The sequence below is a fragment of the Oculina patagonica genome, chromosome 1, assembly GCF_052425735.1.
Source record: "Oculina patagonica isolate OP01 chromosome 1, crgOcupat, whole genome shotgun sequence".
Lineage (NCBI taxonomy): Eukaryota > Metazoa > Cnidaria > Anthozoa > Scleractinia > Oculinidae > Oculina > Oculina patagonica.
In genome coordinates this window covers 5967415-5993860 of record NC_135758.1, presented here as the reverse complement: position 1 = coordinate 5993860, position 26446 = coordinate 5967415, and the positions used below count along the sequence as shown (strand labels likewise).

The window sequence follows — 26446 nt, the reverse complement described above, 5'->3', positions numbered from 1 at the left end:
AACTCCGACTTCAGGTCGACATTACCGAACAATTCCGAACCCTAACGAATGTATTGCGAAACAGGAATCGCGTGGCTCAGGTCGCCATCTTGGCCACGTTCTTGCGCTAGATTTCAAAACTCTTCCGGTAGTTTCGTTTTAGGTGGCGAAAGCAAGCAAATTTCAACGTCTTTTCGCATTGAATATGAGCACTGTAGACTCTTACGGACCTGCGTCTCAAACATTGACCTTTTTAGACACCGAAGAAGCAGATTTCGGCGCAGATACACAAGGAAGCGAGTACGAATTTCACGATTTTACTGTACCATCGCAAACTCAAACCCAGTCGCAAGCTTCGCAACCTGAAGCGAGCCAACCTTTGGTTAATGGAAGTGCTGTGGACAAAAAGGAAGAGCTGACTAATGGCCCAGTAGCGGTAAACGAAGATTCTAAAGCAGATGGCAGCGTCTCCAAGGTTAGCAACTCTTTGGGAGAGCTTAACTTCGAAGAAGATGACGACGAAACCTTTTACTCGAAAGATCTTCCAGCCTACGCATGCAGGTGTGTTTAACTTGAAAGCCGTTAGCGTTGTTATCCAGCTCTTTTCTAAAAAGCCGTTTAGCGGTTTTATAAATATTTTTTTTCATTAAAGTATTTTAACAACTGTTTATAGGATAAGTGTATTAAAAAATGTCTAACATTTCTTACTAGTTTTACTCTTACAAACCGGTTTACTCGTTTGCGATTTAGAAATTGTGGGGGAAGATTTTTTTAAGTCCGATCTTCATTGTAAAGCTTCAGTTTTCTTCCTTTTACTCCGTCTGTGGCAAAATAAAGTGTTGTATATGTTGCTCAGTAAATATTACAAAAACATGTAGAGTTTTTTTTTTCATTTTTTTTTTCGTTGCGAAAGTTCCCTTTTATTGAAAACAAAAGACAGTTGATTAAACGAGGAACAGTTTTGTGGTTTTTAAACAGACCACTAAAAATGATCTTTAGTCACAAAATAAATACACAGCTCAGCACATGGTGCTAATAGGTCACCTGTAAAAATGGATTCTAAAATGTTTAATGGTAAAATGTTATCTGTTGGGCTACTTGTGATTTAACAGTTGCCCTCGAGTAGAAATCCCCCATCACTGGCAAAATAAAATGTGTTACAGAGATTCCAACCCTTTGAGATGAAAAAACGGAGATTTTGGCCACTGCTTTGCCGGGACCATGAGCATCAAAGGTGTGAGCTTCTAGGGGGTCCGTGGGCTTGCACCCTTGGAATAATTTTTAAAAATATAGGTCTTCAAGATGCCATTTATTTTGAGCACAAAACCAAGCAAAACCATGAACGAATGTATGAATCCGAATCCGAGGCAATTCCATTGCCTATCGCATCCAAGAAACACAGGCTCATGCTAGGAAGCCCTTAAGGTAAACGAAGCCCAAGGTGATTGCCTGAGATACCATAGAGAAACGACAAAGGAGAAAACGTTATCTTACTTTGCAAGAGGAAAGTTAAAAAGACAAAACAAGAATATTGAGCGAAAAACGGGAGGCTGGAAATGATCCCCAAAAACAGGAGGTTTCCACCTGAAACGGGAAGATTGGAATCTCTGGTATTACAACTTGTTAACTTGTACCAACTTGTATTTTTTTGTTAAAACTAGTTTTCTCGTCTACTACAATTCATCCCTGTCCATATATCATGTGTGACAAATTCAAATTCAGTTTCCAGCCAAGTACCATCATTGACCAAATCAACCACATGTAACTTATAAACATAGACACAGAAGCCTTCAGTCAGCTATCTTACTGCGTGACTGACCATTTGGGACCATCATCTTTGCTGTGATAAGACTTTCAGCCACTCTGACTAAGGTACATGAATCTAGAACTTTTAATAACTTTGTGTAATGTTCCAGGTATTGTAGAGTCCATGACCCAGCTTCTGTTGTCCAGTGCATTCAGTGCAAGAAGTGGTTCTGTAATGGACGTGGAAACACGGCTGGCAGGTATATAATGCTCATAATCATTTGCGTTCGTACATTTCTTTGAATGCTAGACAGATCTGTGAACTTGAAGACAATACCTCTTACTTGATGATTTTCTTTGTTATTGTTACTGGCCCAGTTGTTCAAAGGAACAAGGATTGATAATGCTAAATTCACCAGATAAAATCGCTACCTATTCGATAGCGTAATTTGAAACTTTGCCAACACTTGGAGCAGTTTTCACTTGAGTGTCAAAAGTTAATTGCGTTTGCTTTGGTTTTGCATTGCTATGCTTAGTGATTGGCTCAAAAATCTCGCGCCACGTTCTCAGCCAGAAATAAAACCAAAACCAATCGTGACTCGCTCGCGCACGTTTTCCCGCGCTTCGTGCCGGCTACATGTACTTGCTTCGAGTTTTGATTGGTTCACTGGATTGTCTGTGTTCTTTGTGATTGGCCAGAGCAATTACTTTGGTTTTGGTTTTACGACACTCAATTGAAAACTGCTCTATCTGGTGGGTAGCATTATCCACCAATTGAACAACTGGGCCCTGTAGATCTGTCTTACAGTGTACTCGGAACCTCATTTTGCTACAAGATTGCCATTAACTCTTTTTCATTTGTTTTATACAGCCATATTGTGAACCATCTTGTTAGAGCCAAGCACAAGGAAGTGACACTTCACAAGGATGGTCCTTTAGGCGAGACAATCTTAGAATGCTACAACTGTGCTTGTCGCAATGTGTTCCTGTTGGGTTTCATCCCAGCCAAGGCAGATTCAGTTGTGGTTTTACTGTGTAGGTTAGTATAGAGCTACAGGATGGTAGTAGCTTCGGACTATCTTTAACTGTTTCATATTGATCATAGAAATATAAAAAATGTTGTACCATAACATCTATGAATATTTTGTACCTTTTTTTGTATCCAAAGTGCAAAAATCATTTTGTCACTTAAGATCATAATTCCTCTATCAAGATTGTGCTATTTCTGTACATGTTGCAGGATAAACTAGTGACTTTTAAAATGTATTGGTCTGGGCCCGGTTGTTCAAAACTCCGATTAAACTAACCAACGATTAAGCCTAATCGTCGACCCAGGGGGGTACTTGCAGTATACATGACGGGGAGGTCCGACGTATTTTTTTGGGTTGAAAATTTACACCCTCGGTATTTTCTTGGGTCAAGAGATCTGTCATGTATTTTTTTAGGACTTAAAGTCTGTTTGATTAAATAAATCAGTATCGAGGTGCTAGGTTTTGTATTTTTGGGGGTAGAAGATTTTGTTGCCAGGTATTTTTTTGGGTGTAAAATTTCAGGCTCATGTATTTTTTTGGGTTCGCAATATGAAGCTCCGTCGGACCTCCCCGTCATGAATACTGCAAGTACCCCCCCTGGGATCGTCGATTAAAATCACTAACACCGGGTTAGCTAATCGGTGGTATTGAGAACGTTGTTCAAAGCCCGATTAGAGGCGCGATTAGTTAATCGCCGATTAACGGTTAGTACTTGGTGTAAAACCAATTGTATTGTCTCGCTAATCGACGATAAGTATCCCAAAATGCATTTCTCCTTGAGTAAACATTTCGATGGTTTCCAATATGGCGTCCACAGTGTCGCATGTGATAAAAGGAAAACAGCTGTGGCGACGTTAAACTAACTGGTCCGATTCGAAAATAGTCATGTTTCCACTTGCATTAAATTAAAGCATTTGGACAATTGGTTTCAGAGCGAGACAACGCTTCGTAAATCTGCCTCTACGAGGTTTGTAATTTACTGGATGTATTGAATTATTTATAGACGCTCTGCCGAAGCAAGACCGTCGTTCTTGTTTTTGTACTGTTTGTATAGTATTTATTGTTTTATAAAGCTTTAAATAAAGCTTACACAGAAAACAAATGTACAGCAAAAAGTAAATAAAATTATTTTAAAGACAAAGGTCGTAGTTCTTGATCGCAAACAAGCCAGTATGGTGCCGTTATATTGATAACTTCGCAGGCGTCTTTGTCTCACAAAGAACGAGTCCGCCATTTTTTCCAGTTTAATCGGCCGATTAGTGAGTTAATCATCTCCCGGAGCAGTGTTAAATTTAACCCTTAGTTTAATCGATGATTAGCGCTAATCGGGCTTTGAGCAACGCAATCTAATCGCAGGTTAAATTTTAATCGTCGATTAGCATATTTAATCGCTGATTAAAGCTAATCGGAGTTTTGAACAACCGGGCCCTGGCTGCTAGATGGAATATTGACTTAAGTTTTGTTGTTTGTTTCTCTAGGCAACCTTGTGCAACACAGAGTAACTCCAAAGATATGAACTGGTATGTAAAATATACCACAAAAGTGGTGTAATATTTTTGCCTTCTTCATCTTAACCATGGCAAGATTACAACATTTTGTTAGAAACAGTCTAGGCATTTCATCATGATACAAATTAAAAGTACCGTAGTTGTTGACAAAAGTTGATCATGTTGAAAAAGTTTCCATGCCCTGTAATGCATTTTGTTAACTTGACTTCTTGGATCAAGTAGTGAGAAGTGAAAATATATCTTTTCAGGCTTTTAGCCAGGTGGGATCCCAGGAGTCCTATGGGTAGCCACTTTTCAGAGAAAATTAATAATTATGAATAACTGTATACAGAGGTTGTTTTTTTGAATTAGCAAAACAAAGTTGGTGATCCTCAGACCCTCTTATGGGGACATGGACTCCCACTTTTTAAATCCTGGTTAAAAGCCTGCATCTTGTAGTTGATTATTTATTATTAATGAATATATAATTTATTGTCCACAATTAGGGATCAAGCCCAATGGCAGCCTCTGATTAATGACCGCTGCTTCCTGTCATGGCTTGTCAAAGTTCCGCCTGATGAGGACCAACTGAGAGCAAGACAGGTAAACTTTAAATCAAACTGACAATCAGCTGGTAACTTAATATACATACAGTAAAACTGATTTATTGAACCCTCGGTTCTTGACACTCCAAATTTCTTGAACAAAATTTCATTCCGCTTAATGGATAGTGCATGTATTACTCTGTAATTTTAGCCCTGATTCATGACTGTACATGTATCGGTCGCAATGTAGAGCAGTGGAATAACTAGTTTGATCTCTTGATTGTTAGATCTCAGCCCAGCAGATTAACAAGCTTGAAGAACTGTGGAAGGTTGGAACAATTTTCATAATCTTTTGATATGTTGTAGTTGTGTAAAATTTTTTTACTCCTTCTGATGTATACCTGCAGTACATCCATGTAATCTCACTGTAAAGGGTGGACTGTATTTTCTAAAAGCTAGGAAATGCAGACAGAGCTTCGTCATTAATTTTAATGAAGAAAAACCTATTTTTAATTAGTCATCCATATTGTGTTCCCAAGCACTTTCGCTCTTGAATACTTGGCATGCACAACCCTCTAAGTTAGTCCTGACCATTTCAGTCGCCATGGCGACTAAAATTTTGGAGCTGGCGACTAAATTGGAACCAAAGTCGCCAGCCTGGCAACTAAAATTGAGAAGATGGAGTGAAAGCGTGAGCTTAATTTAGCGACTTAAATTTTTCTCTGGCGACCAAACCTGAGCAGTCGGTGGCGAAATGGCCACTGAGGAAAAAAATAAACTTGGAGGTTTCATGCACCTGTACATTTTATAACCTTGAAAATCTCATGATATCAACTTAAAGGTACATTTAATCAACCAACCACTCAAATGTTATTTATAAAGGGTGACACATACAATTCTATAATAAATATTGTTTGTTTTTGTAGGATAACCCTGAAGCTAAGCTAGAAGATTTGGATAAGCCTGGAGTAGATGATGAACCACAACAAGTTCTTCTCAGGTTTGTTATTTTCCACACATGTACCTTCACCTCTCTCTAAACTACCTTTACGTACACAGGGCTCGAGACTAACGGTAGCCAACTAGCCAAAGGCTAGTAAAAATGCAGTTTTGGCTAGTAGGTTTTGGCCTTTCACTAGCCAAAATGGCTAGTGAAAAAAATCAGGCATTAGTGGCAAGAAACCGCATTTATTACAATCGTCTCTCAGAGAATATAACTAACAAGTAAACTGTTGACATTATAGAATGTGAAGCTTTAAACAATTTAGTTGACAAAAACGCATGTAGATGTACAATTTTTATAGTGAAGAACATAAGCCCAATTTTGTAAGAGAAAAAACATGAAGATTTAAGGAACATTTTACGGCTCAAGGTTTAAACATTATCGCACATTGTTTTCACCCCCCCCCCCCTTAAAAGAAGAACTATGCTTAAAAATTGTGGCTAGTAGAAAATAAGTTTTGACTAATGAAATCAAAGCTGTCACTAGCCACTTGGCTAGTTAGCAAAAAAGTTAGTCTCGAGCCCTGTGTACATGTGTATTTCCTCAATAATGCCTCTTTTCACATAAACTTATCACCTAATGATTTGCTTGTGTATCAGGTACGAGGATGCTTACCAGTATCAGAACATATTTGGCCCACTTGTTAAACTGGAAGCAGATTATGACAAGAAGCTCAAGGAATCTCAGGTAATTAAGTTTCAAATTTTATTAACTATTTATGAAAGACACTCTTGTTTGAAAAATTTGCATACTGTTAAATTCCTACAATGTATAAAATGATTTGATCAATATTTCTCCTGTTGTTTAGTAACAACACCAATAGTTTTCAGTGTAATTTCAATTGTAAATTAAATGATTAATTGAAGGCGTAAGCGCAAGAAACGCACTTTGTGTTTTGGCCAAATTGAAAATTCTCACAAACAACTCCAAATTTCGCACGCAAGTTTGTTTACGTGTGCTCAACACTGCCCTGTATTTAATTTTGCTGGTCTTTCCTTCGTTTTCGAAAAATAACACATGCAAAAAGACAAGGTTTTTGCTTGCGCGGCGTCTTTTGTCTTTTCTTTTACAAACGATTAATAAAGGAAACCTTTTGTTTCTCAAGACGATGAAGTCAGCTAAATTTTTAGGGTTAAAGTCCTACAGTAGCCCTAACGCAAAAGGTAACCCTAAGGCCGTAGGGTCGGGATTAGAGTTTCAGATTAGGGTTACAGACTTAGCCCTAACGCAAAAGCCTAGCCCTAACGCAAAAAAAAAAAAAAAAAAAAAAGTTTAACACTAACCCCAAGGGATTAGGGAGTTAAGCCGTTTCAAGTTAAGTTTAGGATCAGAGTCAGCCTCAACCTTTTATAGATCGCGCTTTTAATGCAGTAAGCTTTCACGCCAGTTTGCTTGCAGCTAGCTTTTTCTGCAGTCTGTTTGCAGTTATCTAGTTTTTGTTGTTTCGGGCAACACTATTCTACTCTGTTACCGTTACCGTTAGCTGCACTGAATTTGCCGAGGTGAAAGTGAAATAAAGACTGATTGTTGATTGAATACGTTTGCTCGTGTTGTCACATTATACTAGTTTTGCTTTCAGTTGAGTGCTGCCGGCTTGCTCTTACTTCTATCTCCACTCCTTACATCATCACACATCTACAAAATCCCCAGGGGGGGTACTCCGGCTTGTTAATGACGGGGATGATCGAAGGATTTTTTTGGGTTTGAAATTTTCGATTCCGGGATTTTTTTGGGTTGGAAAATTTGGCAAGTATTTTTTTGGGTATCTTGATTTAGATAGGGGATTTTTTGGGTATTAAAAACGAACTAAAGTACCTTGGCGCGGTCTTGGCGTATTTATGGTATGATGAATAAACAAAACGAGCGTTCTTTGTGTTATTTTATTGCACCTCCTGGCAATTTAAGGATAATTTGACAAGGGATTTTTTGGGGGGTTATTTTTGGTTCAGGGATTTTTTGGGTAATGTCGGAAGACTTAGGGATTTTTTTGGGTCCTGAATTTTGCCTCCATTCGATCATCCCCGTCATTTACAAGCCGGAGTACCCCCCTGGGACAAAATCCCGCGAAAACAAGATAAACTTATGAGGTTTTCGTTCGCACGAATCGATAGATTCATTGATGAATATTTAATCAGACACAGAAAATATTTTGCGAAGGGAAGGTGTCCTGGGGAACATATAAAGAATTTTTTAAAGTCTAAAACCAGGTCACTTCTCAGCAACTTTGTCGCGGCAGCACCCAAGCGGATCCTGCAAAACTCGCGTTGACGAAGTTCCCGGCAAGAAACCTCTCGTTTTAGACTCTCTATGCCGCCAGGCTCAAAACTACCTCGGTTTGTGCAACGTTTTTTCCAAAGCGCTAAACAGCGCTGTTGTACAAAACAAAGGCAGAAACAGCACTCAGTTCTTCGAGCGATGCTGTAAACTTACGGGTATTCAGACTTAATGATGTCCTTCAACCACCTGGCAGAAGCACTTACGCTAAAACTAACCAAATGCTTCAAATGATTTTCAGGAACAAACGGCCATTTTTTTTTTCTCTTTCCTCTCACGTGACGCCTATCAGGTGACATCGCGTCACAATGTGTTCAGTCCAGTCCTTTTCTTAAAGCGAATCCTCAAAATGGTGGATAGGAACTAAAATCATGGCTCTGACACGTTTTTCAACCTCCCCGGACAGTTAAATAACGCTAGAAGGAAAGATTTACACGCGATGTGTCAAAAAACTCATGCTGCTGGCTGACGGTGGAGAACGTAAGCTTTGCAAAACGCCTTTGTTCTTTGCATATGTAATTTCTAAAAAACGAAGCTAGATTCAGCGAATTTGAATATAGATAGGACCGCGTGGCACCCGTTTAAATAGGATATTAAATAATTATTTTTAATGTGTTGGAGTGCTGGTAGTAGGCAATACTGCCGATACACCAAATCCCCTCGGATATACACCCTGTTAAAGGAAATTTGGGAGGGTTCCCGCCGGGGTCAGAGATTTTTCTTTGCCCCGCGGGAACCCTCCCAAATTTCCTTTAACAGGGTGTATATCCGAGGGGATTTGGTGTATCGGCAGTATTGCCTACTACCGGCACTCCAACACATTAAAAATAATTATTTAATATTCAGCGAATTTGAATACAGATCAATGTTAAGCACACGTAAACGAACTTGCATGCGAAATTTGGAGTTGTTTGTGACATTTTTTTAATTTGGCCAAAACACAAAGTGCGTTTCTCGCGCTTAGGCCTTCAAGTGTCGGCTCGAGATGTTCGCTAATTCGATTATTGAGCCAAAACTAAAAGACTTGAAGGCGTAAGCGCAAGAAACGCACTTTGTGTTTTGGCCAAATTGAAAATTCTCACAAACAACTCCAAATTTCGCACGCAAGTTTGTTTACGTGTGCTCAACACTGCCCTGTATTTAATTTTGCTGGTCTTTCCTTCGTTTTCGAAAAATAACACATGCAAAAAGACAAGGTTTTTGCTTGCGCGGCGTCTTTTGACTTTTCTTTTACAAACGATTAATAAAGGAAACCTTTTGTTTCTCAAGACGATGAAGTCAGCTAAATTTTTAGGGTTAAAGTCCTAGCCCTAACGCAAAAGGTAACCCCAAGGCCGTAGGGTCGGGATTAGAGTTTCAGATTAGGGTTACAGACTTAGCCCTAACGCAAAAGCCTAGCCCTAACGCAAAAAAAAAAAAAAAAAAAAAGTTTAACACTAACCCCAAGGGATTAGGGAGTTAAGCCGTTTCAAGTTAAGTTTAGGATCAGAGTCAGCCTCAACCTTTTATAGATCGCGCTTTTAATGCAGTAAGCTTTCACGCCAGTTTGCTTGCAGCTAGCTTTTTCTGCAGTCTGTTTGCAGTCAGGGGCGTAGCCAGCCTATAGGCCCGTAGGCCCGGGCCTACAAGTTTTTCAACCCACTTGTATTTTTAACTTGAATGTGTGATAGAAAAAAATCAGATTGAAACTCTTTCAAGATAACTTGAAAGCAATTTGAAACGTACCTTAGCATTCTATATTTCACAACTACCCTTTCGATGAGATCAAGGCTCATTTAGAAAGTGCAAACTCGGGAACCTTCTAGACTAGCCAGGTGACAGACAAACGTACAATGTCACATATGCGCCGTAAGCGACAAGTGCGTTTATTTTGGAATGAGTGAAAACTGGCGCAGTTCTTTCCTATGAAGTGTTATAATTTAGTTGCTGTGAAATACACAGAACATCAGCAGAAAGTAAAGGAGAAAGCTTTTTTGCAGGGATTTCAATAAAAGCCAGTTATCGGCAGTCTATCGCCGCCTATAGGGCCTCTTACTTCCGCTGTTAAGATTTCATTTATAAGATTTGCATCTAGAAATAGTTTGTTTAAAAAACCTGTTCTATGGTCAATAAAAGTACCCTATTACAGGAAATTTTCGCAACACTTTAATTTCGCGATTTTAAAAATATCGCGAAATTTAAATTGTCGCGAAAAATAAGTGTCGCGAACATAAGATGACGCGAAAATTGAGTGACCGTCATTGTGTCCATTATTGAAGAAAGGATGAATTTATTACTTATAAAACGTCTAGAAAAGGAAGAAAATTAAAAGGAAGTTCGTAAGCACTGCTGCCTTCCATGTCCAAGAAACACTTCTTTGGTGCATTCATCAAACTGTCTATTCACTGGTTCTAGATTCCACGTTCTTCGTGGATGTATCAATTCTCACCTTTGTCTCTACTTTCTTGTATCTCTAAATGTATAAATGGTGGCCGTATTACAGTTACGAAGACTTCAGCGCCTCTTGAAATCTTGTAAAGCCGTGATCTCACATTGTCAAGAAAGTAATCAAACTTGTAACGTTATTGGTAAAATCGCGAAATTAAAGTGATTTTGGATACGACATTTTCGAAAAATCGCGAAATATCTCATCTCCGAAATCGCGAAGTCGCGAAAATTTCATATAATAAGGTAATCATCAACAGCACTTTCTTTTAATGCCCAGAATGCTGAAAATTGCATTTCCGAGCTTCTACATTTCAAATTTTTCTGGGGGAGCATGCCCCCAGACCCTCCAAGGGAATAGGGGCCTTACGTCCCCTTTTGTGGTTACCGTCGCGTATTACACCATCGAAAGCCGCTTATGAAAAATGTTCTTCAAACCCCTGATTCTTGAAGAGTCTCGATCCGAAAAAACTTCCCCGGCGGACCTCCTCCGTCCCAACCCCCTCGAAAAGCATCCCTGTGGGCCGATTCACCAGGCCTACGACTCTTCAAAAAGCTGGCTACGCCCCTGGCAGTTATCTAGTTTTTGTTGTTTCGGGCAACACTATTCTACTCTGTTACCGTTACCGTTAGCTGTACTGAATTTGCCGAGGTGAAAGTGAAATAAATACTGATTGTTGATTGAATACGTTTGCTCGTGTTGTCACATTATACTAGTTTTGCTTTCAGTTGAGTGCTGCCGGCTTGCTCTTACTTCTATCTCCACTCCTTACATCATCACACATCTACAAAATCCCGCGAAAACAAGATAAACTTATGAGGTTTTCGTTCGCACGAATCGATAGATTCATTGATGAATATTTAATCAGACACAGAAAATATTTTGCGAAGGGAAGGTGTCCTGGGGAACATATAAAGAATTTTTTAAAGTCTAAAACCAGGTCACTTCTCGGCAACTTTGTCGCGGCAGCACCCAAGCGGATCCTGCAAAACTCGCGTTGACGAAGTTCCCGGCAAGAAACCTCTCGTTTTAGACTCTCTATGCCGCCAGGCTCAAAACTACCTCGGTTTGTGCAACGTTTTTTCCGAAGCGCTAAACAGCACTGTTGTACAAAACAAAGGCAGAAACATCACTCAGTTCTTCGAGCGATGCTGTAAACTTACGGGTATTCAGACTTAATGATGTCCTTCAACCACCTGGCAGCAGCACTTACGCTAAAACTAACCAAAGGCTTCAAATGATTTTCAGGAACAAACGGCCATTTTTTTTTTCTCTTTCCTCTCACGTGACGCCTATCAGGTGACATCGCGTCACAATGTGTTCAGTCCAGTCCTTTTCTTAAAGCGAATCCTCAAAATGGTGGATAGGAACTAAAATCATGGCTCTGACACGTTTTTCAACCTCCCCGGACAGTTAAATAACGCTAGAAGGAAAGATTTACACGCGATGTGTCAAAAAACTCATGCTGCTGGCTGATGGTGGAGAACGTAAGCTTTGCAAAACGCCTTTGTTCTTTGCATACGTAATTTCTTAAAAACGAAGCTAGATTCAGCGAATTTGAATACAGATCAATGTTAAGCACACGTAAACGAACTTGCATGCGAAATTTGGAGTTGTTTGTGACTTTTTTTTAAGTTGGCCAAAACACAAAGTGCGTTTCTTGCGCTTAGGCCTTCAATTAATATACATGCTATCTTTTTTTTTTCCTTTTTCCACAGACTCAAGATAACATTGTTGTTCGTTGGGACATTGGTCTAAACAAGAAAAGGATTGCATATTTCTCCTTTCCAAAAACAAATGATGACATGCGACTGATGCCTGGTGATGAGCTGCGGCTGAGATATGTTGGTGAATTGCACAAACCCTGGCAGGGTGTTGGTCATGTCACCAAAGTGCCAAACAGTATCCTGCTCAAATGAAACAAACCCTTAATTATTATTTTGCCATTCTAGTGTACATGTAAGGCACCGAAAAAAAGTTTTTTATTATTATTTTGAAAGGTGTCTGCATTGAGCCAAGTTGCCCATACCACCGGAGCCTTTCGCAGTTTCTGTGGCATAAGAAGCTAGGAGTATTTGTACACCCCCTGGATGGGATATTTGTCCATTGCAGGGTTCCCCCTAGTATTAGTTTACCAATACTTATTTATACACCTGATTGGAGAGAGGCACTATGAGAGTAAAGTGTCTTGCCCAAGAACACAACACAATGACACCAGTCAGAGCTTGAACCCGGACTGCACTAGCCAAAGTTCAGCGCACTAACCATTTTGCCACAGGCCATTAGCCAGGTGGGAGTCCAGGAGTCCTATGGACGGCCACTTTTCAGAAAAAAATTAATATGAATAACTGTATACAGAGGGTTTTTTTTAGAAAATTTGGAAATCTTTAGATACCTTTGCACTCATAACTGCAGAAAAACACCTTGCATGCTCCTCAGGCCCTCCTATGGTGACAAAGTCAGGCCTTATAAAAATTTTGGACTCCCACTTTTAAAATCCTGGCTAAAAGCCTGTTTGGCCACCACATCTCCCACATGTCTCCTTAACAGTGCTCTTTAGACTTTGGAGAAGAAGTTGGAATTGAGTTGCGCAGCAATCTAGGGGCTCCTGTAGAGTGCACTCATAACTTTGTTGTGGACTTTGTGTGGAAATCAACTTCTTTTGACAGGTAAAAATAAAAGACTTTTCTAAACTTGTTGATATGTTCACTTGTAATATAAGCTTGGATCTGTGAAATGATTAACAGATTTAAAAATAAAACTTTTGTGTTTGATTTTGATGCCACATTGATACAACTTTTCTCCTTTCTCACCTTTACCTTTTCAACAGAATGCAAACAGGAATGAAGACCTTTGCAGTTGACGAGACGTCTGTCAGTGGTTATATCTATCACAAGCTGCTGGGACATGAGGTGGAGGAACAGGTTGTCAAATGCCAGTTGCCTAAAAGGTTGGTTTGGCAGACTTTATTATTAGTTCTCTCTGCTTAAACTACCAAACAAACTGTGTGAACAAGAAGTTGGTCAGTGGTGTGATTGGTGTGTGATTGGAATGGTGTGATTTCACCTTTGGGATTTTGACGTGATAACGCAATTGTGTGATGATGTATTGATTAACTGTACCATCACATCTCCACAGGTTTTCAGCCCAAGGTCTGCCAGAGCTTAACCATTCACAAGTGTATGCCGTGAAGACTGTACTGCAAAGACCACTTAGTCTTATTCAGGTCTGTAGAACATCAAGTGTGTTGTTGGCGACAGAAACAGGGATCACAACAACAACAACAACAACAACAAAGTTTATTTGAACTGTAAAATTACAAAGAAATGTTTAAACAATAAATAAATTAAAAATACATACAGTTGCTGGTCACCCAAAATAACTAAAAAGCTAAACTAGTTGGGTGACCACCATTTATTAATTTAAAATAAATACAACTTCAGAAGAGAGGCATTTTACAATTTACAATTTTACACAATTAATTAAGGTGGTAGATTACAGAACAGATAATTCTTAAACACGTATGTACAGCAACAACAACAGCAATAAGATAATAGATAATAGATCACTCAAAATTGTTTCAGTGGATAAGAATAATGATTCACTCATTCCATTTCAAAACTGTTGTTAATGCAGATTTTGCTAAAATCAATTTAATTTCCACAACCAGTGACAAAACAAGCAGTTGTAGGTGTATGAAGTTCATTGTAGAAAGCACTGACTTCAGTGTAAGCACGTTTTCATTCTATCTTTCTGTTGACACAGGGACCCCCAGGCACTGGTAAGACTGTGACATCAGCTAGTGTTGTGTATCACCTGGCCAAACAAAACAATGGGTAAGTTTTTTAACTCCCTCCAGGACAATTTTAGCCCAGCGTTAATGAAATCCCTTCACACAACAAGTTAACAACTGAAGGCAAATTTAACTGCAGCACTTTAGTCTCAGATAGTTTGATCCTTAGGCAAAATTAAAACCAGTAGCACCTTCATGCTGTTATGCCCCCCCCCCCCCCAAAAAAAAGAGAGACTAGTGAGAGCTTTAAAAAGTAAATGTTTTCTTTTTAGCATCTGAGACACATGTATTTCACATTTGCATTTATTTCACTCTTGTCACTAATCTCCTTGAGGTTAAGAGAGGTTTTTATCAATGAAATGATCACAGTCTGCTACTCAGAACAAAAGAGTTTGAATTGTTCCTTTTGGTTTTCTTGCAGTCAAGTTCTTGTTTGTGCTCCAAGTAACATTGCAGTGGATCAACTGACAGAGAAGATACACAAGACAGGACTCAAGGTACAGTGCACTACAGTAGCTCTGCCCAGGGGTGGAACTACGTCACCAGTCAGTTATGCCATTCCTTAGTGGTGCACCCCCTCCTAAGAAAAATCCTGGATCCGCCCCTGCTGTCTCAAATGTTCTTAACAGAGCTTCAGTCTTCAGTCTTGTCCACTGTCTGACAACTTTTGAAACAAGTCAGACCAAAAATATTATCAGACTCAAAAATGACGAGCATACAGGAAATGAGTCCAATAATACATGTATTATTGTTTACAAGCTAACATTAAATTTTATCTGATGTCTAAATTTATCGCTAGTTTGCTGCATTTGTGGTAGAAGTCCAAGAGTACTTATTGCCAAGTTTCAAATGGCTTACGTTCACAAAGAATTAACTTCAAACATTGCATTTGATTTGGAAACAGGTTGTAAGACTGTGTGCCAAGAGCAGAGAGGCAATTGACTCTCCTGTAGCATTCCTTGCACTGCACAATCAAGTGCGTAACATGGACAGTGTTCCAGAGCTGCAAAAACTACAGCAACTCAAAGATGAGCAGGGTGAGCTGTCTGCTGCTGATGAGAAGAGATACAGGTCCCTGAAGAGGAACTGTGAACGAGACCTGCTGCAGGTCAGTAAAACCTTCCCCATTTGTTATTGTAGACTATGGGTGCAATTCTTTTGGGACTTTTTTATTGGCTATTCTCATTTCTGTTTAGGAAATACAGAATACACCAAATATCAATTCCAAAGAATGTATATTCCGCATACTATTGTATCTGAGCATGTCAAAGTGCAAATGATCTGGCTGTTGTCCGCATTTGATTTCCCGCCAGAACTAAACTACAGTGAAAGAATGTACCGGTATATTCTGCCTATTCTGAGTAAACTGTCATTACGTCTTTCTGCAATCGGGAGCAGAATAAACGAAATAGTATTCCATTCTTTCCGAAAAAGGAATAGTTCCCAAAAGAATGTTGTTACATAACTATAGATTCCAAATACCTATTCCTGTTCTGGAATAGTTTCAAAGGAATGCACCCTATGCTATATTTATTTTGAAAACGAACTCTTTATTTTTGTTTGAGTGTTTAACAAGCGAGCTGCCTTGCTGAATGGATAAGGAGATTGTGATTTTTTACTACAATGTAAATTTTCTTATTTTCTTCAGCATGCAGATGTGATCTGTACCACTTGTGTGGGTGCTGGTGACCCTCGCCTGTCTAAGTTCAGGTTCCGTACTGTACTGATTGACGAGTCAACCCAAGCAACTGAACCAGAGTGCATGGTGCCAGTCATACTTGGCTGCAAACAGGTCAGTCGACTGTGCACTGTCTTGTGTTAACCTCATAACCTTAAACTAGTCAGAATGATAGTGGCTTTGCTTGTGACTAAAATAATGTTTGTGCTTTACTACGATTTCCAGTTAGTGAGACGTGAACAAAGTTTGGTGATGAAGTTTCAACATAACAACGGCATTGTTGTCAAGGGCAAACTTCTCTGTTTCCATTGGTAACTTGTCGTTACAGGTACTGACCGCCAAAGTTCTTTTATACAAGGAGGACCTCTCGGGAAACATGGCAATTTTTGGATTGGCTAATTTTGATCCAAGATGGCGTCAGTTTAAATTGAGCAATTTTTTGATTGGCTAATATTTTGAAATTTCGATCCGAAATGGTGTTAGCTTTTGTCAGCTTTACGAAACGCTAAATGTTCTTCATTTCAGTTCGCGAATTATTCATTTTGCACTTGAGAAAGATATATTATTTAAAGCTGAAGGAATTCTTAAAGCTGCTAGAAAATCCCTGGAGTTGGAAAACGATAAAATTTCAGTTGAACAGTAACTCTAACGAGGAAGGTAAAGTGACGTACGTTAAACATAATGTCAACTCTCAACACATGGATCTGTTACCGTCGATATAAAACAGCTAAGGCATAATATATTTCGTTATTTGTTTCTTTTATCGTTGTCTCTGTGTATATATTTTTTATTTGAAAGCATAATAAAGTGTTGCTGAGGATATTTGTAGTGTTTGTATTTATTTAAGCATCGAGATTGTCGAGCAAGGCAGTTACAAAAACAAATTTGTTACCAATGGAAACAGAGAAGTTTGCCCTTGACAACAATGCCGTTGTTATGTTGAAACTTCATCACCAAACTTTGTTCGCGTCTCACTCAACTGGAAATCGTAGTAACAGGAGAATATGAGTGTCATTGTTTGGGCTAGCAGATGGTCTACAAAAGGAATTTAGGGGTTTATTATTATTATTTTTTTTGAAAAGCCTACTACTTCACTTAGTACATGAACGTTATGAAATATCCCAGTACTTTGTAAGTTTGCATCTTTTTGATACTACAGCCATGCAAGCCACTTAAAGCTAATTTCTTCTAAACCCTCTCCGTTTTTCATATGCACCTGTAAGTATACATGTTTGTTATTTTTTGTGTGGACATAAAAACAACTTGGCTTTGTTCTCTACAGCTGATCCTTGTTGGAGATCACTGTCAGCTGGGTCCTGTTGTGATGTGCAAGAAAGCAGCCAAGTAAGTACTGGTTCTTTAAAATTGCTTTTATTTTACATAAGATCCCATCAGCTTTAAATTTTGGGAGAGAACTGAGCCATTTGTGTGATGTTGTTTAATTCAGGCTGTGAATTGAAAGTGATTAACCTGTTTGCCGTGTTTTGATATTCTTTAGTGCTGGTCTGTCTCAGTCCCTGTTTGAACGTCTGGTTGTTCTTGGAATCCGCCCCATTCGTCTGCAAGTCCAGTATCGTATGCACCCCGCCCTGAGCGAGTTCCCGTCCAATCTGTTTTATGATGGAACTCTTCAGAATGGAGTCACTGTTGGTAAGTGCCAACTGCACATACTGATTGTTGTGCTTCCTGTGTTTCACTGTGGTGTTGTTTGACATTCATGGTTCTTTCTTGTTTTTCTTGTTTTCTGTAGCTGAACGCCAGCAGTCTGGTATTGACTTTCCGTGGCCTGTTCCTGACAAGCCAATGTTCTTCTACTCCACCATGGGCCAAGAGGAAATTGCCTCCTCTGGGACATCCTACCTTAACAGGTATAGTTAATCAATAAATTAAATTGTGTATTTATCACTTTGAAGTGGCGCAGTGGTCTTATGGTTAGTGTATTGGACTCCGGATCGAGCCATTCAGGTTCAAGCCATCACTGTCTGGGGTCATTGTGTTGCACATGTTCTTGGCATGACACTTTCACAGTGCCTCTCTCTGCCCAGGTTTATTAATGGCTTCCAGCAAATTTACTGCTGGGGGTAACCCTGCTGTGGACTATCCTATCCAGGGGTCAAGCAGAAATACTCTTCTGAAGTCACATCTTGCTACTTAAACAGGGATAAGTTCCAGTCTGATGGGCCACTTGGATTGAACATAGACTTTGCCTACCATTTATCAGTTTATGTCACTGGTAGCTCAGTGCAGCATCAAAGAATTTGCACAGCCTGTCTTTTTTCCCCAACTGAAGAAGTGGCAGCTCCAGTCTAGCACCCTACATGTACAACCTTTTTCAAAAGAATGTAGCTTCAATCAACTGTAAGATTATGTATCAAGGAAATGTAAAGTTGATATACACTGTAGACACTTCTCATGTGATGCAACTGTAAACAAGAGTTGCTAATTAAAAATAATGTGTTTCTTCTTCAGAACTGAAGCTGCCAATGTAGAGAAGATTGCCACCCGATTTCTTCGTGCTGGAGTGAAGCCAGAGCAGATTGGAGTGATCACTCCATATGAGGGCCAGAGAGCTTACCTTGTACAGTACATGCAGTTCAGTGGATCTCTTCATGCCAACTTGTACCTGGTATGTGATCCCAAAAGCTCAAACATTAAATTCTTGTTACTGTTTTTCATGTATTTTTTTAAGTGTTAGTTGTGAGAATCTGGCAATTCACCAAGGCATGGCATCCTTGTCATTCACTGTCATTCACGATCATGCAACATGCTAGCGTGCTGCTAAAAATAGTTACCGTAGCAACTGTTCTAGTTAACTCTTGGGCAGATGATTTCTTACTACTTGTATGTTTGTGCTGATAGGAAATTGAAGTGGCCAGCGTTGATGCATTCCAAGGACGAGAGAAAGACTACATTATCCTGTCTTGTGTCCGCTCCAATGAACATCAGGTATACTTATGGATCTACATGTACATAACTCTGAATGGCTATGTTGAGTACAACACAGTACATCAGAGCAATATCCCTTGACTGATGTTTTCTTTAGTCAATGTCTAGTAACCTGTATCTTGGAAATGTATTCTTAAAAAGAGAATAGACATTCATCAACCAATGGCAAATGTTAAAGCCATTTTTTTTGCTAATTTGCAGGGCATTGGTTTCTTGAACGATCCAAGACGTCTGAACGTGGCCTTGACTCGAGCAAAGTAAGTCTTGCTTTATTTTCCAGTGAGAGAATTATGTTTCCTTGTTTAAGAAAAGTTGTTAATGTGTTGTTATTCTCACTATAGGTATGGCATCATTGTCATTGGCAATCCCAAGATTTTATCCAGGGTAAGTTGAGAAAGTTAAGTCAAGAATAAGGCCAAAATTAGGCATGTTTTGCTTTACAAAAACAACAGTGTGAATCAATTGAAATAGCTTAACTGTGTTAATTTCTACAGCAACCCCTGTGGAACCATCTGTTGAACTACTACAAAGAGAACAAAGCTTTGATGGAAGGTCAGTTTGAACTTTGCCTTTTAGTAATTGATTGCTTGATAGTTTATTCCAGTGTGCTGTAGGTGATGTAGGATTTTTTAAACTTAAGCTTCATGGCCGTTTTTGTTTTGCAGGACCCCTGAACAATTTGAAAGAAAGCATGATCCAGTTCAGCAAGCCAAGGAAACTTGTCAACCGCACCAATCCGGTAAGATAGCTGCTACACTTTGTCACTTTGAACAGACGATTTTTTACATTTGTGTCGTAGAAATTCAAAAAATTATGTTCTATTTTTATTAACAATTGCTGTAATAGAGTCCTGAAACTATTAACAAGTGTCTTTGGCTGCGGATGGCTAGGATGGAAATGGATTACAACTTGAAAACTTAAGGCTAATCTTTTCAAGTTGTTTCCACACGTCTTCAAAAATCGATATTTATAGCCGAAGTTTGATTTCTTTCCGCAAATTAAGGTTATATCTTCCCTAAGATGTTCAAAGATAATGTATCTCATGGCTTAAGCTGCCTACCACTAATTTCAGAACAGTTTAGACCAAAAATCTGCGAAATACTTGTGACGTACAAATGTAGCTGCTTTAATTTTACTGGCCGCTTTTTTGCTTGGTGTTAGCTTTCTAGTAACAGTTCTTGTTATGTTTCTCCTCAGGGCGGCCGTTTCATGAGTAGCACCATGTTTGATGCCCGTGAAGCTCTGATCCGCGGCAGTGTGTATGACAGGACGATGCCTACAGCACCCATGGACCCAGCTGCCTTCCATGACACTTACTTCCACACTCATGACCGTCTGAGCTACATCGGAGCTGAGCGTACCATCCCACCTGCTGCAGCCGCTAGGATCCCAGTACCCGTGGGAATGTTCATCCCCCCTGTACCTCCCCCACACCACTCTTACTTTGGCCAGGTAAGTTATTTACATTGGTTTGCTCATTACTGTCTTTTGTGTGAGGTGCAGCGAGGCATAGTTAACACTACCACATGGAAGTACTTCTCAATAGCTTTCAATGGTCACACACTGGGGTTTTATCAACAGACTCGATAGTTAGAACCATCTTGTACAGCATAACAAACAGTACCACATGAAAGTACTGCTCAATAGCTTTCGTTTGAATGGTCACACACTAGGGTTTTATCCTCAGACTTTAAAGTAAGAACCACCTTGTACAACAAAATAAACACTACCACATGAAAGTACTGCTCAATAGCTTTCGCTTGAATGGTCACACACTAGTGTTTTCTCCACAGACTTTAAAGTTAGGACTACTTTGCACAGCAAAATTAACACTACCACATGAAAGTATTGCTCAATAGTTAAATTTAGTTGAATGGCCACACACTGGGATTTCATCCACAGACGTAAAAGTTAGAACCGCATTACATAGTAACCTTAGCTGAGAAAGGATTAGAGAACCCGCAACATTCTTAAAATGTAGTTGGCTAATGCAGATCTCAGTAATATAAATCTCTTTTCTAAACTCGCATATTTTCTCCCTTAGCCTCTTGCCGGCCGTATGCCTCACGGTCGGCCAGTCCAGCAGCCCCGGCAGCGCAATCAGCGAAACCATCACCCTCAGCAGCCAATGGCGTACGCACCCCACATGCCAGCCAGCCAGGCCAGTCAGGTATGGTTATACAAAACTTGAGCTTATGCATTACAGTGTGTGTTACATGAAGTTGGTAGAGCTTAACTCACTTTCGTTGATTTTCGTGCTGATCTTTTTATTTGTCTTTTCTTCGCAGGATGCTTCCCAGCCACTGTCCCAGGGCCCACTCACTCAAGGTGGTATGTCTATGAGTCAGCCCATGGCTTCACAGCCCTTATCACAGCCGGACCTGTCTCAGGTAACACACACACTCTGTCTCTGTATTGTATTTTTCTTTCATATCCATCTCCTGTAGAGCGCACGATTGGTTTTGTTCTGCGAATCTCAAGTCCCTCTCACAGGGAATGATTCGAGAGCGCTAAGTAATCCGAGGGCCGCTAGTTGTTATTTTTTACTGTTTGTTGTTACCCTCTTTTGCAGTCAAACCGGAAGTTCTTTTGATGGGAACTTTGTAATGTTGCGGCGCAATGTTCCAATATTGATTGACAATTTGCTCGTCGCAACTTTCACCTCAAATTTGCCTGAGCAAGTTGCCAAGTTCGGGTTTTCATTTTTCCCGTATGAAACATAATAATTCCACCTCTGTCTCAAAGAAAGATGAAATAATTGTCCTATGGTCGACTGCTTATCAACAGACTGCGATAAATTAGCGACAGGCTTACCCCCGGTAGTTGAAATCGCCAAACTTGGAATTGTGATTAAAAATTCAAATTTGCTCCGCAAATTTATACGGCTTACGTTTGTAAATTTGAAACGTAATTCCTAACTTAACAATGTAAACTAAGCCTGTCGCTTATTTCTCGCATTCTGTTGACGAACAGTCGAATAAGGGGCAATTATTTTCTGTTTCTTTGAAACAAAGGTGGTACAACCTCGTTTTATACAGTAAAATAAAAACCCGAACTTGGCAAGTTGCGACGAGCAAACTGTCAATCAATATTGGAACATTGCGCCGCAACATTGCAAAGTTCCCATCAAAAGAACATCCAGTTTGACTGTAATAAAGTTGATTGATTGATTGATTGATCTAATTTTTCTGGGAAAGCTCTTAGACTAAAATTTAAGTCGCAATAAAATAACTTCAATTGCTCAAAAATATAGTGTCACTAATCAAACTCATGTGCCATTGCGTTTATTTTTTACAGGACAGTTACTTGGGAGACGATTTCAACCTCAAGTCTCAAGCAGATGCGGTGTTGTCCCAGGACTCCACCTACCAAGGGGAGAGGGGAGGTTACATGAACTCCTTACCAGACTACTCCCAGCCAAACTATGCCTCCCAGTACTGAAGTATCTGCCACCCGGCTGATAAGGGGGCAAGTCACCATCTGGCAGCCGTCGTCAAGGCAACCAGCAGCTAACGCCTTGCTAAAGCCACACCCTTGATATGCCCCGCACCGAGGGTGTGGTACCCACCTAAACCTTGAAGAGAAATGAGAGAGCAGAGAGAGAAACGTGAAGAGAAGAGAATTTTTTTGGCCGCTTTTACAAACGGCGGATCTTAACGGTTTCGACGCCGCATAAAGATAACACAGACGTGTTAAACTTTGACTTTGTTTTTAGACGGTTCTTGAACTGAGGGACAGAGCCTCGCTTGTTTTAAACAGGACAAACGAATTTGAGAAGATGCTGTGAGATTACACACCAATACCTGATGGTGATTTTTACCATCACGAGCTTGTTGACAATTTTCTGAAGAGACAACAGAGGGCTTCTTTCCAGTTAACTAACCTTAAGATTTGACATTGCTTGTGCTTCATCTATCAATTGACACTTGGCAAGTAGCTTGCATACAACGTTCATTTTGCGTCTGTAACGGTCGCAAACAAACTGAACACTGAAGAAAACATGGTGATAAATTTTGTTGGCTACAACTGCTCTGCCTTTCCGCATGACAGAAAACTACAAAGGGCCTTTGACCAATTTAATGTTATGGACGTTCTTTTTGAAAAGTCTGTTGCATAATCGGTGCATTTCAGCTGATGTTCAACGTAAATAACTGCAAAGGCCAGCTTGAGAAACGTGGAAAGAGCAAATTGTTCATTATAAACTGGCTGTGCTAGGCAGTAGGTCGTTGTCATGGTTACGTGTCTAGACTTCTTTAAAGTTTAATAAGCCGATCAGTTTGAAACTTCAATGTCGTCCCTGCAAGATAAAGAATGTGCTTCAGCTGCCCTAATAAGCCTTATTACTTTTCCTAGAACTTGTCTTAAGAGAGTAATAGACAGAACTTAAGCCATTTAATCGTGCTTGAAATCCAACTTTCTGCCAATGCTGTCTTTAGAGAACAGGACAATGTCAACTTGATGAAGTGTTGGACTTTTTACATGCATGTTTTGTCTCCTGAAAGAAAAGATTTTTACGATCCTTGGAAACGATGGGCGAGCGTCCCGTGAAGTTCATTGAAGTTGGGTGTGTTATTGCACCCATGTGACGTGTTATTGTTGTTTAATTGTAGTTTTTGATTAGATTAGTAGTGTGTTTGTTGATCATGTGACTTACTATTGCCCTGTTTAATGAAATTGACATAATTTTAGGGCATAATATGTAATCAAGCATTTATCATATTACCCAGATTGTGGTGGGTCGCTGTTATTCCACGATTGCACTACGGTTTCAATCTTTCTGTAAGTGAGAGCGACTAGTGTAATTGATTTAGTTGATTTATTTTGCCGTGGTCTGAACACACGCAGTCGGTAACGAAATGGAGTTCTGTATTTGATCTGAAAGATAAAATGGGTTTTCGTTTTCAAATTGGAGTATGGACTTGGTAATGCCTGTGTTGATCTTCAAAATAATCAAAAAACCCATTTCCTCCAACTAAACCAAGTTTTAAAACAAATTCAAAATCAATGCAGTTTAAATTTTTAGATAGAACGATGCAAGAGCATGTCAAATTCACACTGGATTTTTAACAGACCACGGCAAATTTCTTCTAAAAATCTAACTCGAGGACAATTCTTGTTACAGTTTTCGGTAGTGAACATTAAGCGAGAAAATAAAATCAGCCTTAATTTGGCCCAGTATTACAGATTCCAACAATGTAGGGTAGTTTTGTAGTTTAACTCTTTCCTTCCAAGAGCTTGAACTGTGGTTCAAACTTTTGAGTCGGGGAATAGTTTCTTAAAGTGAGACCATTAAAAAGTGGTGCTGTTGGCTTTAAATTTTTTCCATTGTGAAAAATTTCCAGATATAATATCCTTTGATATTCCCAGAAGGTAAAGAGTTAAAGATTTCGTGTATTGGTTAAAGATTAAGTAAAAAAAAGCCTTTTACTCTACTTTACTCTAACTCTTCTTTGTACAATGTTACACGATTTCTGACATTGTTTTAGTAGATCTTCGCAGTCAATGATAATATCAGTGATTAGGTTTAATACGACCCTTTTGCCTCAAACAGCGTTTTGACTTATTTCCGCTGTACGGTTTACTTGACGATTTACTGAGCTGGCGATGAAGTGTGCGTCTTCTTAATTATAACTGAATAAAAGCGAGTTGAGGCTGTATCAAGTTGTCTTGCCTGCTGCTTACCGTAAAATTCCGGTTATAACCCCCACCCCCCCCCCTCCCCGCTTATAAGCCCCCTTGGTTATAGGCCCATCTACCTGAAAACAAAAAAATACATCAGGTTATAAGCCCCCCCCCCCCCCTCCCGGATATAAGCTCCCGTCTGCTGGATAACCGTACTGAACAGGGCTAAATATTACTTTGTTATGACTTTTTAACTTAGACTAAAAACGTATTTTGATAAACACTGCTGTGGCTCGTTTCGAAACAATTCTTTTATTCCGCTTATACGCCATCCCGGATATAAGCCCCTCCGTTTATAAGCCCACCCAAAACCCCTTACTAAGTTAAGTTGTATAAGCCCAGGGCTTATAACCGGAATTTTGTGTTAATTAGACTACATCAATTCAACGAACACCACGGGCTATTTTCGGAGTACTGGTGAGACTGCGGCTGGTTTTGGTTGGATAAGACGTAAAGGAAACTAGCCGTGTTTTCAAAGATTTGCTATTTTTACAGGGTCTGCTTGGATTGGAGGAAGTGGGTGGAGGGCGCCAGATTTCAAATCCGCTGATTCCACGTTCAAGTCCCGTTCTGACCACTAAAATGGAGTCGTTTTACGGTAGACCCGACTTCATCTGCTGGGCCATGCTTGTAAAATAATATTGGCCTGCCTTCTGCCACTTGAAATTCTTGATTGGTTATGGTTTTTAGCACTTTCCAGCTCTTATACTTTGATGGGTCAGTACTACAAATCTTTATCAGGTGCTGTACAATAATAATATCAAACAAATGCCCAATTATTGGTAAACAAGTTGTGGTTATTTTCTTGATATTGGTTACTATACCAACCGGAAAACCTGTTTTAAACACTCTTAATGTTAAGTGCTTATAACTGAAAAAAAAAACGAGTCCGATGGCCCCTTTTTTGTGTTTATCAAATTAAAAAGCCTTGGCCGTAATTTTTTTTTTGTTTCGTTTCCTCAGAAACGATACGGTATTATTTTGGATTCGAGGTGAACTATTTACACAGTGGAGGCTACTATCCAATCAGGAGAACGCTCGCAACCACAAAGTAAATAAGTTTGACCGAAGGCAATTAATTTCGTAAAAGCATGTTCTTCAAATATCGGAAAGATAATCCTCAGCATGACCAAAAAAAATTGAGATTCCTTACAAATACAAATATCCGACGACTGCAATGGCTTTAGGTTTGATTAAAGCGATGTATTGGAAAAAAATTAGAGTAAGCTCTTTTAGCGTTTAATTGTAAAGTAAACATTCTAGCGATTTTCTGAAACGGAAGAAAACTTCCACCAATCAGAGTGTTTATAACGCAAAAAAAGCGTGATGACATGGCATATCCGCCGTGTTTGCTCGCACGGAAGGGCTAGCGTGCCCCGAAAACGGGCAAGTTGATTGAAGAGAAGGGCATATATGCAGGAGAGTTACAAAGGTTTTTCACTTCATGTAACAGATTAATGTATAAATGTGTATTCGCTTTTTTCACGATCCCATAATACATCTTGTTTTATTTAAATAACCCCCCAAAATTTTTGCATAAGCATTGTTTTCAATTTCTCTGGGGACGATTGCACGTCACTGTAAATCCCAAGAGAAATTGAAAACAATGCTTATGCAAAAATTTTGGGGGGTAAACAAGATGTATTATGGGAACGGTGAAAACAGCGAATAGAAAAATTCACGGCACTTTCGACGTCACAAGCCGCGCGAATACACGCAAAATTGCGTGGGTTCTCGCATGGACGTATCCGGAGTTGCGTGATCAGTGTCACGTGAATCGCGAAAACATTCGCGTCGGCACGAAAAGTTCAAATTTCGTATGGACAGTTTCGTATAGCAAGCCGGTGCAACTGCCAT

At 39.6% G+C, this 26446-nt stretch overlaps 1 protein-coding gene across 2 annotated transcripts; it reads left to right on the top strand.

Moving 5' to 3' along the window:
- The first annotated feature begins 60 nt into the window (after nt 1-60).
- On the top strand, nt 61-24564 carry LOC144652734 (regulator of nonsense transcripts 1-like). Of its 2 annotated transcripts, XR_013570616.1 has the most exons (30): nt 61-540; nt 1896-1985; nt 2597-2764; nt 4235-4276; nt 4750-4846; nt 5076-5117; nt 5715-5788; nt 6391-6478; nt 12209-12392; nt 13051-13159; nt 13321-13440; nt 13629-13716; nt 14256-14326; nt 14705-14780; nt 15188-15391; nt 15932-16075; nt 17244-17305; nt 17460-17611; nt 17712-17829; nt 18431-18587; nt 18821-18907; nt 19109-19164; nt 19249-19291; nt 19402-19459; nt 19573-19646; nt 20105-20359; nt 20952-21077; nt 21196-21297; nt 22205-23148; nt 23184-24564. XR_013570616.1 is itself a non-coding variant. In XM_078512793.1 (29 exons), the coding sequence occupies exons 1-29, from the start codon at nt 185-187 to the stop codon at nt 22346-22348; spliced, it is 3387 nt and encodes a 1128-aa protein (XP_078368919.1). In that variant the 5' UTR covers nt 61-184; the 3' UTR covers nt 22349-24564. The 2 variants fall into 2 exon arrangements, 1 of the variants encoding a protein (XP_078368919.1); XM_078512793.1 differs by having other exon boundaries at nt 22205-24564.
- The last annotated feature ends 1882 nt before the right edge of the window (nt 24565-26446 follow it).